The 14,341-nt window shown below is 36.9% G+C and overlaps 1 protein-coding gene across 8 annotated transcripts in view; it reads left to right on the top strand.

Moving 5' to 3' along the window:
- The window catches only part of LOC103723345 (SPX domain-containing membrane protein OsI_21475-like), a 76,378-nt gene that overhangs the window by 24,066 nt on the left and 37,971 nt on the right, over nucleotides 1-14,341 (top strand). For 5 of the 8 annotated variants that reach the window (XM_088712691.2, XM_088712692.2, XM_088712693.2 and 2 more), the window contains 5 exons: nucleotides 8,443-8,754; nucleotides 8,958-9,062; nucleotides 9,201-9,655; nucleotides 12,383-12,684; nucleotides 13,286-13,473. In XM_088712691.2, the coding sequence (XP_088568817.2) occupies nucleotides 8,443-8,754; nucleotides 8,958-9,062; nucleotides 9,201-9,655; nucleotides 12,383-12,684; nucleotides 13,286-13,473 (1,362 nt within the window). The remainder of the gene's footprint in view (nucleotides 1-8,442; nucleotides 8,755-8,957; nucleotides 9,063-9,200; nucleotides 9,656-12,382; nucleotides 12,685-13,285; nucleotides 13,474-14,341) is intronic. The other 3 variants (XM_088712695.2, XM_088712694.2, XM_088712690.2) reach the window with 2 other exon arrangements.

The following is a 14,341-nucleotide window of genomic DNA, read 5'->3' as shown; positions in this document are numbered from 1 at the left end:
GGAGGCTAGGGTTTTTGTTTTTGTCGGGGATGAAAGGGATAGCTCGAGTCGGCTCGAGCTGTTTCGACCTATTTTAAAAAAACCGTCGTTCGGTCCCCGAGACGTCTCCGCGACTAAGGCGAGACGTCTCGCCGGGGGGGGGGGGGGACGTCTCTGCGATTTGCCAGAGACGTCTCCGGCACTGAAAAATTTCAGACTGATTTTTATCTTTTTCCAATTTGTTTCATTTAATCACACTAATTATGATTTCTTTAGGTGAATACAGAATGAGTTTGTTTGTGATCCTCCCCCTTAATAATACATCCTATAGAGGTTTGATAATGATTTTTGAATTATTAATGTTGAAATGAGGAATGTTTGACCAAATTTCGAATACCTATGAAATAGGCTCTGAAAATATCTCTATGAAGAGTCCAAGGGAGGGTAACCATCCTCCGGAAAGTCAAACAGTTCGTCATTTAGCTTAGATGGATTCATGCTTTCACGTATGTTGACCTTGAGGTGGATTACTAGTTTTTTTTTTTGAGTAGCAAGGCATTGCAATACAAGTTGAATTTATTTGCTAGGGTCATACAAGCTCAAAGCATTTCTTAAGAAGTTGAACCTATCTTTACAAAGGGGCTTTGTAAAGATATCGGCCAATTGATTTTCAGTACATACATATTCAATCATCACATCATTTTTCAGCACATGATCCCTAATAAAGTGATGCCTAATTTCTATATGCTTTGATTTAGAGTGTTGGACAGGATTTTTTGTTAAATTGATTGCACTTGTATTATCACATTTAATTGGTATGTTGTCCATTTTGATACCGAAGTCTTCAAGTTGTTGCTTAATCCAAAGAACTTGGGCACAACAGCTTCCAGCTGCAATGTACTCAGCCTCAGCTGTGGACAAGGCGACTGAATTCTGTTTCTTGCTAAACCAAGAAACCAAATTAGCACCCAAGAATTGACATGTGCCACTTGTGCTTTTTCTGTCGAGTTTGCATCCGGCAAAATCAGCATCGGAATAAGCAATTAAATTTATGTCAGATTGTTTAGAATACCATAAGCCTACATTAGATGTCCCTACTAGATATCTAAAAATTCTTTTAACAGCTTGCAAGTGTGATTCCTTAGGACATGCTTGGTATCTAGCACACATGCAAACACTGAATAATATATCTGGCCTACTAGCAGTAAGGTAAAGTAAAGAGCCTATCATACCTCTGTACAATTTGCAGTCTATACTTTTACCTTTTTCATCTTTGTCAAGCTTGCAACTTGAGCCCATGGGTGTGCTGATTTCCTTTGCATCCTTCATCTTGAATTTTTCCAACATTTCCTTGATATATTTGGATTGACTGATGAAGATGCCTTCCTCTGATTGTTTTATTTGTAACCCAAGGAAGAAGTTGAGCTCACCCATCATGCTCATTTCAAATTCTCCCTGCATAAGCTTGGCAAACTCTTGACAGAGACTATCATTAGTAGCACCAAAAATTATATCATCCACATAAATTTGCACAAGCAATAAGTCATTTCCTTTTCTTTTAATGAAGAGGGTTTTGTCTACATTTCCTCTCTTAAATTTATTTTCAATTAGGAAATTACTTAATCTTTCATACCATGCCCTAGGAGCTTGCTTAAGCCCATACAATGCTTTATGCAATTTATAAACGTAATCTGGATGTAAGTGGTTTTCAAAGCCTGGAGGTTGTCCTACATAAACTTCCTCCATTATATAACCATTTAGAAATGCACTTTTTACATCCATTTGATAGAGTTTAAAGTCCATGAAGCATGCATATGCCAAAAGTAGTCTAATAGCCTCTAACCTAGCAACAGGAGCAAAAGTTTCATCAAAATCTATTCCTTCCTCCTGATTATAGCCTTTGGCCACTAGCCTAGCTTTGTTTCTTATTACTACTCCATCCTCATCTAGTTTATTTCTATATACCCATTTGGTGCCTATGATTGAAACATTAGGGGGTCTCTTCATTAAAGTCCAAACTTCATTTCTTTGAAATTGGTTTAATCCTCTTGCATAGCATTCATCCAATTAACATCTTTTTCGGCTTCTTCTAGTGATTTAGGTTCTATTTGTGAAACGAAAGCAAGATAATTACTAGTATTTCTTAGAGAGGATTTTGTCCTTACCCCTTGTGAAGGATCACCAAGAATTAGATCCTTTGGATGACCATGTGCATACCTCCATTCCTTAGGAAGATCTTGATTTCTCAATGGAGGTTGATCTTCTTCATCTTGCTGAATTGTATCTTCTTTGATCTCATCCTCATGTTGTTTGTCTTGTATGGAGAATTCCTTCATTCGGTCTTCAAGTATACCTGCATCACCATCTTCTTCTTTTCTAGAAGAATCTCCATTAGCTTCATCAAAAACAACATGAATGGATTCTTCAACAACGAGAGTTCTCTTGTTGAAGACCCTGTATGCTCTACTAGATGAGGAATAACCTAAGAAGATCCCCTCATCTGATTTAGCACTAAATTTGCTTAGATTGTCCTTTCCATTGTTTAAAATAAAACACCTACAACCGAACACATGAAAGTAACTTATATTGGGCTTCTTATTTTTTATTAGCTCATAAGGTGTTTTCTTTAAAATAGATCTAACTAATGCACGGTTTAAAATGTGACATGCAGTATTTATTGCTTCAGCCCAAAAATATTTTGGTAGATCCGATTCGCACAACATGGTACGAGCCATATCTGCTAGTGTGCGATTCTTCCTTTCTACCACCCCATTTTGTTGGGGTGTCCTAGGGGCCGAGAAATTGTGATTGATACCATTTTCGTCACAAAACTTTTCAAAGTGCTGATTTTCAAACTCGGTACCATGATCACTCCTAATTGCTTTTAGTTTAAGATTGAGTTCATTCGAAACTCTATTATGAAACTTGATAAAAGCGGGAAAGGACTCATCTTTATGTGCAAGAAATGAAACCCATGTAAAGCGTGAAAAATCATCAACAATTACAAGACCAAATCTCTTACCCCCTAGACTAGCAGTTCTAGTGGGTCCAAATAAATCCATGTGAATTAGTTCTAAGGGTTTTGTTGTTGAGACTATGTTTTTAGGCTTGAAAGAGCTTCTCGTTTGTTTTCCTAATTGACATGCAGCACAAATTTTGTTCTTTTCAAAATCTATCTTTGGTAGTCCTTTGACTAGATCTTTTGTAATCAATTTAGAAATTAAATCCATGCTAGCATGTCCTAACCTACGATGCCATAACCAACTAGTCTCATTGACTTTGGGATCCATGGCTACAAGACATTGGCCATCCTTCATGGTGAGATCATCAAGATCTACCATGTAAACATTTCCATGCCTATGTCCTGTGAGTATGATCTCATTGTCAATTGGACTACTAATTATGCATAGTGATGATTCAAATGACACTTTAAAGCCCTTGTCACAAAATTGACTTATACTTAATAAATTATGTTTTAGTCCATTAACTAGCAATACATTGTCAATAAAAGAGGAGGGTGATATGGAGATTTTACCAACACCAATTATTTGACCTTTAGCATTGTCTCCAAATGTGACTACTCCTCCTTCTTTTGATTTCAAGGTGACGAAGAGACTCTTGTCACCGGTCATATGCCTTGAGCAACCACTATCAAGATACCACATTCTCTTTTTATTCCCGGCTGCAAGGCATACCTGCAAAATGATTATGTGAGGCTCTTAGGTACCCAAGTCTTCTTGGGTCCTTCGTGGTTAGTGTAGTTGGTTCCCTTAGGCACCCATACTTTAGTTACATTTTTAGCTTTTACAAATGTACTCTTGTTAGTTTGGATCTTTCTTTGAATACAAGAGTAGGCTTTATGTCCACCTTTTTTACAATGAAAGCATGTAGGTTTTTCAGTTTTGACATCTTTTGCTTTCACAAAGAAATTCTTTAGATACTTTTGTTGCTTGTTAGTTTTATATCCTAATCCGGCTTTATTAAAAACAGCTCTTTGATTTGAAAGAATAAGATTTAATTTTTCAGAGCTTTGTGTAAATTTTTCAACAATTGGTTTGTACTTATGTACCTCATTCTTAAGATTCAAATTTTCTTTAACTAGTTCTTCCTTGTCCTTTTTAAGGGATTCAACATTTTGTGCAAGTGAGGTATTATTATTGAGTAGAGATTTAACTTTTAGATTCAATTCCTTAATTAGTGTTTTTGCCGTTTCATTTTCAATGCTAAGTTTTGAATTTTTGTTTTCTAGATCAATGGTGTTAACATTTTCAATGCTCTCTTTCTCAATCAATAGATTTTTAATATCTTCCTTTAGTTTTAAATTGGAGACTTATAATTCTTTATTCTTTGCTCCTAACATACTACAATCACTCATAAGTTCTTGAAAAGCTTCATACAATTCTTCTAAAGTAAAATTTATAGTTGAATTTTGACATACCTCGTCGTCTTCGAATGCCATGAAGCACAAATTGGCGGTCTCTTCCTTCTCTTCCTCGGAGGATGATGTGTCACTATCATCCCATGTTGCCTTCAATGCCTTCTTCTTCTTCTTTCCAAAATGCTTCTTTTGTTGAGGGCATTCGGAACGAATGTGTCCCGGTCTCTTGCAATCATAGCATATGATTGGGTCTCTTTCTTTTTCTTTTTCTTTTTCCCAATCATTTCTTCCTCCAAACTTTTTCCTTGGGAAGGGTTTCTTTTTCCTCATGAATTTTTTAAACTTCCTAACTATCAAATCCAAGTCCTCGTCCTCGCTTTCTTCCTCACTCTCACTACTTTCTTCTTCACACATACTCGAAGTAGCCTTGAGTGCAATTGTCTTCTTCTTTGGCAAATCATCTTCATGTTGCTTCATCGTGAGCTCATGCGTCATCAATGAGCCTAAAAGTTGTTCTAGTCCCAAAGTGTTGAGGTCTTTGGCTTCTACAATTGCCGTGACCTTTGCTTCCCATGCTTTCGGCAAAGACCTGAGAATTTTACTCACAAGTTCCGGATTAGTATAAGATTTACCCAAACTCTTTAGACCATTAATTATATCGATAAAGCGTGTAAACATGCATGTGATGGTTTCATTGGGTTCCATCTTAAACAACTCATATTTGTGAACTAGAATGTTCACTTTGGACTCTTTGACTTGATTTGTACCCTCGTGGGTAACTTCAAGCCTATCCCATATTTCCTTAGCGGAACTACATGTGGAGACTCTATTAAACTCATTTACATCTAGAGCACAAAATAATGAGTTCATGGCTCTAGAATTGAGTTGAGCCATCCTATCATCATTCTCATCCCAATCCTCCTCAGGTTTGGGAACTTGAATGCCATTAACCATGTGTGATGGTTCTTGTGGTCCCTTGACTATAACCCTCCACAAGGCATAGTCTTGTGCTTGAATGAAGATCCTCATTCTAGTCTTCCAATAGGTATAATTTGTCCCATTGAAGAGTGGAGGTCTATTGGTTGCTTGTCCCTCAGCAGGAACATTGTTAAAGGGTGTTGCCATCTAGATCTTTGGCTAAGACGGTTAGGTCTTTCAAGAAATACACAGAGCACCCGCTCTGATACCACTTGTTGCCCAGAGATGGTCACCCAAGAGGGGGGTGAATTGGGTGTTTTAAAACTTTTTGACTATTTAAAAGGTAAAACGCACAAATGAATGAACTAAAGCAAAGATAGAGGTATGAAAACAACCAATCGCAAACACACGGTTTTATAGTGGTTCGGAGCTTCCACTGCTCCTACATCCACTCCCCAAAGCACCTTTGGGAATTTCCACTATAATCCAAGATTACAGTCCGGTAGTTTTGCGAGTGCACTACCCAACTCGTTGTTTTACACCGGGCTAACAACAAACCCTATAACCCCCAATTTCACCTAGGCTTGGGACGCCTTTCCCTTGTTCCAAGTCCCTTGACTGGAACAAGCACAATATTGAAAGAGTTTTACAAACGATTGGAAAGCTCTAAATAAGCAAATATAACAATGATAAACTATAAAACCCGGAAGAATCCTTTTGCCGTTGGAAGCGTGGGAAATGATGATTCTTCCGATGTGGATCGCGTAGGCTTGAGTGTGAGCTTTGAATCCCGAGCGGAAGAGAGTAGTCGAGCTTGAAATCAGTTGGAAAGCTTGAAGGCACTTGATTTCTTCACTTGAATGCACTAACTCCCTTGAACCTCTTTTTCTTTCTTCTCTCTTGAATGATCTTGCTTTGGGTTGGTGAGAAGTTGTTGAGAAGCACTTAGGAGCTCCCTTTTATAGCCCAAAAAGCAAATATAGCCGTTAGAGATAAAGTAAAAGAGATTTGAAATTCAAACCAAACCTGCAAAAGTTGTCAGTCACATCCCAGGCGCTCCGGAGACGTCTCCGCTTCAACGCGAGACGTCTCGGCTGTATAAATTTACTTTTCACTTTGTTTGGGGTCGACTCGGCACTTTACGGGGACGACTCCGATGATGAACGGTTTGAATCCTTGTTTTTCTGTTTTCCTGAGAGGGTCGTCTCGGCGCTTTACAGGGACGTCTCGGCTTGTTTGCACTTTTTGCATGGGGACGACTCCGCTGCCTTGGGGACGACTCCGTCGTTATAACTCCGAAAAACATGTCTTCTGGAATTCTCTGAGAGAGTCAACTCCGCTCTTCCAGGGGACGTCTCCGCTGCCTTAACTCCGAAAAAGACATCCTCTGGAAAACCCTGAGAGAGCCGACTCCGCTACACTGGGGACGACTCGGAAACTCACTTTTTTAACTTGCGGGGACGACTCCGCGTACTGTGGGGACGGCTCGCGCGTATCACTTGAAATCTGCCTTTCTGCCGCCACTGAGAGAGTCGACTCCGCTACTGAGAGAGTCGACTCCGACCCTGCGAGACGCCTCGCCAGGTGCCGGGGACGTCTCCAAGTGTGCCAGTTCTTCCTGTTTGTGCCAGAGACGTCTCTGAGACCATCAGGAGACGTCTCGGCTGTCCCTGATCTGTTTTCTTCATCTCAAAAATTCTTCAATACATCCATAAAAATTATGGAAACTTGCCTAGACATTTCTTAACAATATTCTTAATAAAACACATGAAATCCTCAATTAAATTGTTAAGATAAATGGAATTATACTCTAGTGTTTTGTATTCATCAAAATCCATTAGGGGGTCAACAGATCTGAATAACCCAGAAAAGACTGTACCAAGGGTGTTCAGCCATATCCATGCATACCCATCAATTGGCACGATTCTCAGTATGCACATGCTGCACCCACTCTATGTTGGTATATCACTTTACCTCGATTTTTTGAACTTTGGTCTTACTATTGAATTTATATTATCTTGACCTTACAATATTTACACCACAAGGTATAATTTGGATATAAATGTTAAGAGGGGGCGAGGGAGGGAGGGAGGGGGAGGGTGCATGCATGAGAAAGATCGAGGGAGAGAGAAAGTGATATTGCAAATTTTAAAACAAAGGAAAATACATTGTATATTTAAATTATTCCTTTTACATTAATAGGTAATGGATAACCAGACTTTTTTAGTGAATATGTTTTGCCACATTCCTTAACTTCCCCCGCTGTCATGCTTTTTGGATGGCCTTCTTCGTTAACTCTCATTTTTCTTGTGGACCTTTTGAAGTTTCACCTATTGAATAGAGGTCTGTTTGTAAAGATGCTGCCTTTGCAGTATAATGGAACAGTTTGAATTGAAATAATGAAATAGGACCTAAAATACAAATGAAAGATGCTACAATGGTGCTTAAAATTTCAAAATATTTATTGAATGGCTCTTTGTTTATGTTGATTTATTCTATCACAAACCGAGGGTGCGTTTCAAAATTATCCTGATAGTTGTTTTTAGCTTCTTTTTTGGGGGTATATATTTCTTGCGATCTTCATGAGGTTTGCTTCCTAGTACTTTAGTCTTGTTTCCCTTTCTAGCAATACAAGTCTGTCAATACAAATACATACATGAACCATGTAAAAATACATTCATAAGCATGTATATGCACATGTAGATACATCATAAATATACACTATATAAAAAGGTACCAGTTGAGTGTTCTAGTTACATTATTATTGCCCAAAGTTGGAGAACAATTATTTTCCATTCTTATAAAATCATAATTTTCTTCCTTAGCATACTGGGAGGTGCATATCATTGCATGCCTATGTAAGAGATGGTCACATCCTTCCTTGCATCAAATTGAAATACCCCTTCTGCATCTTTATTGACATTTACTCTCACACAGCAATTAGCGTGTTTCTTCTTTTTGTTATTAAATCTTCATTATACATGGTGTCCTACAAATTTGAGAACTAAAACTGCTTGTTCGAGTGCTCCAGTTTTGATTAATACTAGATTATGGTATAATATGATTTCTTTTTACTTGGCTGGAATTTCAATTTTCATGTTTCAGAATAAAAGCTACTTGCTGCAGTTGTTTTCTTATGGTTCGTCATTGTTTTTGTTTCAATCTAGATTGAAAAGATTGTCCTTTTTATGTTGGAACAACAAGGAATTCTTGCAAGCAGGATTGAAAAATTGGGTGAGCAGCGCAAAGTCCTTCTGGAGCAGCCGAACATATCTCAGATGTCTGAACTGCGAGAAGCTTATAGGGCAGTTGGGCATGATCTTTTAAGGCTTCTTAGATTTGTTGATCTGAACGCTACTGGCATTCGTAAAATATTGAAGAAATTTGATAAACGCTTTGGCTATAGATTCACGGATTATTATTTAACTACTAGATCAAATCATCCTTATTCTCAGCTACAGCAGGTCTTCAAGCACGTGGTAACGTATCTAACCAAAATGTACTATCATAAATGTTACAGTAGTGAAGATAACTAGGCCCTCCTGCATTATCCATTTCCTTTTTTTCAAGTACTTCTCCAAGTTGTGTTAGAATTGTAGTATTTGCTCTCCTATGTAAAATAATTAGATGGGCTATCTTTCCCATGAAGCACCATCTTACGAAGATGTTGTTGTCTAAGTAGGGCATTGGGGCTGTTGTAGGAGCATTGTCACGCAACCTTGCAGATTTTCAAGACCGTCAAGGAAGCTACTTATCCATTTATGATCAGCCATCTGATGTTCCAAAGGTTTATTAACACTTTATAGTTTATAGTTTATACATTGTTCATGGACTCATAGAAGATAACTGTTTCTTGTGTGAACGTTTTTATTGAAGAACTTTTACTTTTATCTACATTACCTGTATTTCTCTGCATCTAGTGCAGGACCCTATTGTTGACCTGATACAAGCATCAGTAGATAAGCTGACACGTTCAACGAACTTCCTTCAATTTTTGGGACAACATGCACTTATTATCCAAGAAGATATACCCAGTTCAGCAGAGGATGAAATTGATGACCAAAGATATCATTTTATGTCTCTTCTGTTAAACTTGGCAAACACCTTCCTTTACATGGTCAACACATACATCATTGTTCCAACAGCAGATGACTACTCATTGAGCCTGGGAGCTGCTGCCACAGTTTGTGGTGTTATTATTGGGTCAATGGCTGTTGCACAATTGTTTTCTTCAGTGTATTTTAGTGCATGGTCAAATAAATCATATTTCAGGCCACTAATATTTAGCAGTATTGTGCTTCTTTTGGGCAATACTTTATATGCATTGGCTTATGATCTTAACTCTATAGCAGTTCTTCTTATTGGTCGTTTGTTATGTGGGTAAGTGGTTTCCTTCTTTTCCTGTGAAAGTAATGGAAATTCTATTATCTGAGTGTTTTTAATGTTAGCTTGATTTATCTGGGTCTTTAGTTCAATAGCTATATGACTATGTTCTCTATGATCTTATCTTTAATGAGTATTCTGCTAATCCGATTTTGTGCAAAGCCAAGATGATCCATCGTGCAGTATTATGTTAATCTTTAATAAGGGTTCAATATGAGTATGTTCCATTTCTTGCATGAAATGTCCACACTTCAAAGCCAAGATGATCCTGCACCTTGTAACATATATGTGAAATTACCTGAAGTTATACATGAACAAGAGCCTGGTGCAGGAATACTTTTTATGTTGTAATGCAACAACATAGACTCCTTGTATCCCTCCCCTCCCCATTTCCTTCTCGGCCTTTCTTGTTGAATCATTATAGTGGATAGCAGCATTCTTCAGTTGGAGGCTAATATAGTTTCATCAAAATATCAGATGGTGTAGAACCAAGGTTTAAAGTGTTGTTGCATGCAAGGTACGTCATATCAGTACCGGGCCCCGTACCGGTGCCACCTTGTCATTATGTCGGTATATCCGATATAGGGGCCAGTTCAGCGTACCGAGTGTTAGTATGCCCCCATACCATGTACCACTACCAAACTAGTACGGTACGGTATGTCTCATACCGCCCTGTTTAGTACGGTATGGCATACCTTGGTTGCGTGCCTTATCAAATTGTCTGATATATACTTTTGTTGGGATTAAGGTAATTGTATAGACCTATTGTATCTATTAGGGCCATATTTTGTTGGTTATCTTCTCATATGCAGATTACTCGCAACTCACATTGTGTTACAGTTTAACACCATTAGTGTACAAAAAGTAAATGCTATTTTGAGTCATATTATTGATCAGTTATACTACTTCCTATCACCTGGTATACTTCAATTTTATAGAACAAATAGATATTATGCCTTCTTCATTTTCTTTTTTTTTTTTTGGTGGGGGGGGGGGGGGAGGGCGGGGGTGGGGGGTTGGGGGGGTGGGAGACAACGTGGAGGGCCTTTATATGGTTCTCATTGCCAAAAATTCTTGAAGTCAACATAGTGGTAATAAAGCCAGTATATTGTGACATGTAATTGAGACCAGAATAGAGCTAGACATGGAGAAGCTTTGGGAGTGTCCCAAATTCCAAAAGCAGGATCAACTTATGTTCCACATATGCTCCACATGTATAAGATTCAGTTGTTATGGGAGACACAAGGCATTTGCTGATTTTGTATTGTTTGACGATACAATTATTGATGTGTATTGGCTTCTTGTTTTCAATTCATCTTACATGTGTTGGTAAAATTAAACGATCCTATTTTTATTGTTATGTAAAGTACTGAGTTGAATTGAAAGTGGTTATGTCAGTTGTAAGTAAACTTGCCAGCTAGGTATGCTACTATCTAAATAATGTTTATTAGGACCCCAAGTATGCTTGAAATCACTCCGGTTGTTCTTACATTTAAATGAGCCTAATGCCTTTTGTGAAATAATGAAGTTCTTAGAAAAGGAGGAAGTAAAATAGTCTAAAGTCTACACATATTGCTTTGAATCTTTGATGATTTTACATGTCTGTTTTCTCCGAAGCATGATAACATAGTGCAAGATACATATGATATTGTACAGCTTGCTGACACTTGGTTATGTCACTTTGAACATTATTTTTGCTTTAATGTTCTGTTACTTATATCATGTTTGAGAAACTAATACACAACTCATTTAGAACAAGAAAAATAAAAGTGAAATTGAACAAGGCTGAAGACTTGATATAATTTGCTGTAGAGAAGGGCATAATTCATACTTAGCTTGATTCTTCAGACAATAACTTGATTCATGTTAGGATGATGATTTAACACCATGATAATATACTAAACCATAAATTTAAGAGTCAAACAGCTAATTCAACAGAGCGAGACTTCACCCTTTTATTTGTTAACTGATAATTATTTATGGATTGTGTGACATCTCATATAAATACAAAAACCATTATGAAATGAAATTCTAGGATGGAATTGTAAGTGGAGTAACTTCATTTTAGGCTTGTCTGTGTTAATACGTTGTTCATCAAGACCTATCTTTGTCCATGTGAATTCATTCTCATGTCTTAATTCTTGTGGCTCTCAGCTCACTTTTTTTTTAATTTCTGAGTTGCTTATTTTTCTTAGGAAGCTAATCATCTCCCTATAGTTCTTTCCCCCTATTCTTATTTTTCAATGTTGTTTTGAATGACCAGCGTTGCTAATAAACAATCTTTATTCTCTTATGATAGTTATCTTACCCTTACTGGAAGAAGGCTATAATAATACCTCATGTACAAAAAAGTTATATTCTGTAGCAGGCAAGATCTAACATTTAAGCATGGTAATCTGAAGATTTCTTGGAACAAACTTGGTCTTAAACTCTCATGATTAGTTGCTTTTTTGGGTCACCACTCACCAATGCAATAAAGGTTTTGTAGATCTTTCCAGTTAATTACAGAACTGACACTACATGGGGTAATGATCGACAGTTGAATATACTGTGGAAAATAATACATGTCCACTATTTTATGTGAAGTTTCTTTATTTTATTTATTTTCTGATAATAATGTTCATATGCAATTATTGATCACAGTTGAGCACTCTTTTTATTTCATTATTTTGGAATTTAATTTCTCTATATGTATTTCTGAGATGGATTTTATCTCAAATGCAGGATGGGCTCTGCAAGGGCTGTTAATCGTCGTTATATCAGTGATTGTGTTCCTCTTAAAATCCGGATGAAAGCTTCTGCAGGTTTTGTTAGTGCGAGTGCTCTAGGAATGGCTTGTGGTCCTGCTCTGGCAGGCTTGCTCCAAACTAATTTCAAATTTTATGCTATAACAATTAATCAAGACACTTTACCTGGTTGGGTAATGGCATTTGCTTGGCTTATATATTCAATCTGGTTGTGGAGTTCATTCAGAGAGCCAGTTCATGGCACCAAAGTTAATGATGTCCCGCAGAATAGTGATGCTGGTATATTATATTTGATCATCCTTACTTAAAACATATTCATGGACATTTATGAGTATGCATACACACACTCACATACACATACATGCACGTATATGTGAATACGTAAATGCCAGTGGCATTGCACACTTTTCATTCTTTTGCAGTGGAGTGTGGAACTTTTTTGGCCTTAAATGTGCATCACTATCAGTACTTACTTTAGCTTTTTGGTTGGTGTTTATACGTTTGAGGCTCATACCCCATCTCTGTATATTATGCATGTAACCTATCAAAATCAAGAACATGGCATGATGTATTCAAACCTTGTACCCACAAATGGATGAGGGATATTATGAGTAATCTCATCAAATGGTTGATGTGCAGTGGATTTTATTAGTAGCCTTTTAGATGGCAAATCATATTTTTTAGGCCATCTGCATCATATGGAAATTTTATTTGGATTTTACTAACTCATTGCTTAATAAAGAAAGAGTCAGATTTATTGGTTGACGATGTCAGTTTTCAAGTTGTTGGATTGAACTAGCTATTCTATTTAGCAATTCAAAAACTGCATGAAAAGATATTATGAGATGCTTACTGAGTGGGCTTCTTTTTTTCTTCTCAGCAGCAGGACATGAAGAAAATGATGAACTAGAAAGTGGCCTTGTGCGCCCTTTGCTCTTAAGTTCAGAGAACAAACAAAATGAAGATGGAGACCAGGATTATGATGATAGTGAAGAAGCCTCTGAAGATTCTCACATGCCTGCAACTTCAATTGCTTCAGCTTATAGATTACTTACACCATCAGTAAAGGTTTGGAGCTCTATTCTGAGCCTATGTCTTTTGAGTGCACTGACTACATATAATGCAATTTTTTCTTTTCCTTTTCTGGCATTTTTGCATGGCTAATTTCATATTTACCCTCCAGAATCATTATTTACATATGTACCCCTCAGATCATCCTAGTTTTGCAAAGTTGCCCCACCTGTTAGATTTCTGACTATGGTGTTCATGACCATTCGAAGGCTGAAAGGACACTGTTACTGTTTTGCACTATACATCTGAAAAATTCAATATTCGATTTGTGCTATGAAGAGCTATTTTTTGCATATATTCGTTTGGTGGTAATAAAGTCATATTATGGTTAAAATAATTGTTTGTTAACATAGCCAAACATCTAATTGAAGGGGTATTGATGTGATAATAGGATGATTTTAGGGATATATAAGCAGATAGTAATTTTTGGAGGACAAAGCCTTTTTTTTTCCAATCAAATTTTCCAAGATCTTGTATTGTAAATATCATATTGGTGATGGTATATACAAATTTTTAGGAGTCATAAATAAGTAAAATATTTGTTTCGAATAGAAAGAAACGGCTTATGCACTATGAATCTTTACATTTAATTTGTATTAAAGAGCCTTTATTTAGATTTAGAGTGAAATTTCAAATTAATGTCATTTTTTTATGCATCATCGTGTGCAAGATGTGATGATGACCCTTATGGCATATCATTGTTGAAAAGCAAAATTTATATTTGTAATCTTTAAGCCTAATGATTGTTTCTCTACTTGTTTATCTTATTTATGAAATTATGCAACATACAACAATCCTCCATAAAGATTGTGATATCACAAAATTTTGACGGTCAGATTTTCGATACATGGGTTTCAGAATAAGA

This window comes from Phoenix dactylifera, chromosome 16 (assembly GCF_051530095.1).
Source record: "Phoenix dactylifera cultivar Ajwa chromosome 16, Ajwa_hap1_PhDact_Kaust_v1.1, whole genome shotgun sequence".
Taxonomy (NCBI): domain Eukaryota; kingdom Viridiplantae; phylum Streptophyta; class Magnoliopsida; order Arecales; family Arecaceae; genus Phoenix; species Phoenix dactylifera.
This window is presented reverse-complemented; position numbering and strand designations above follow the sequence as displayed.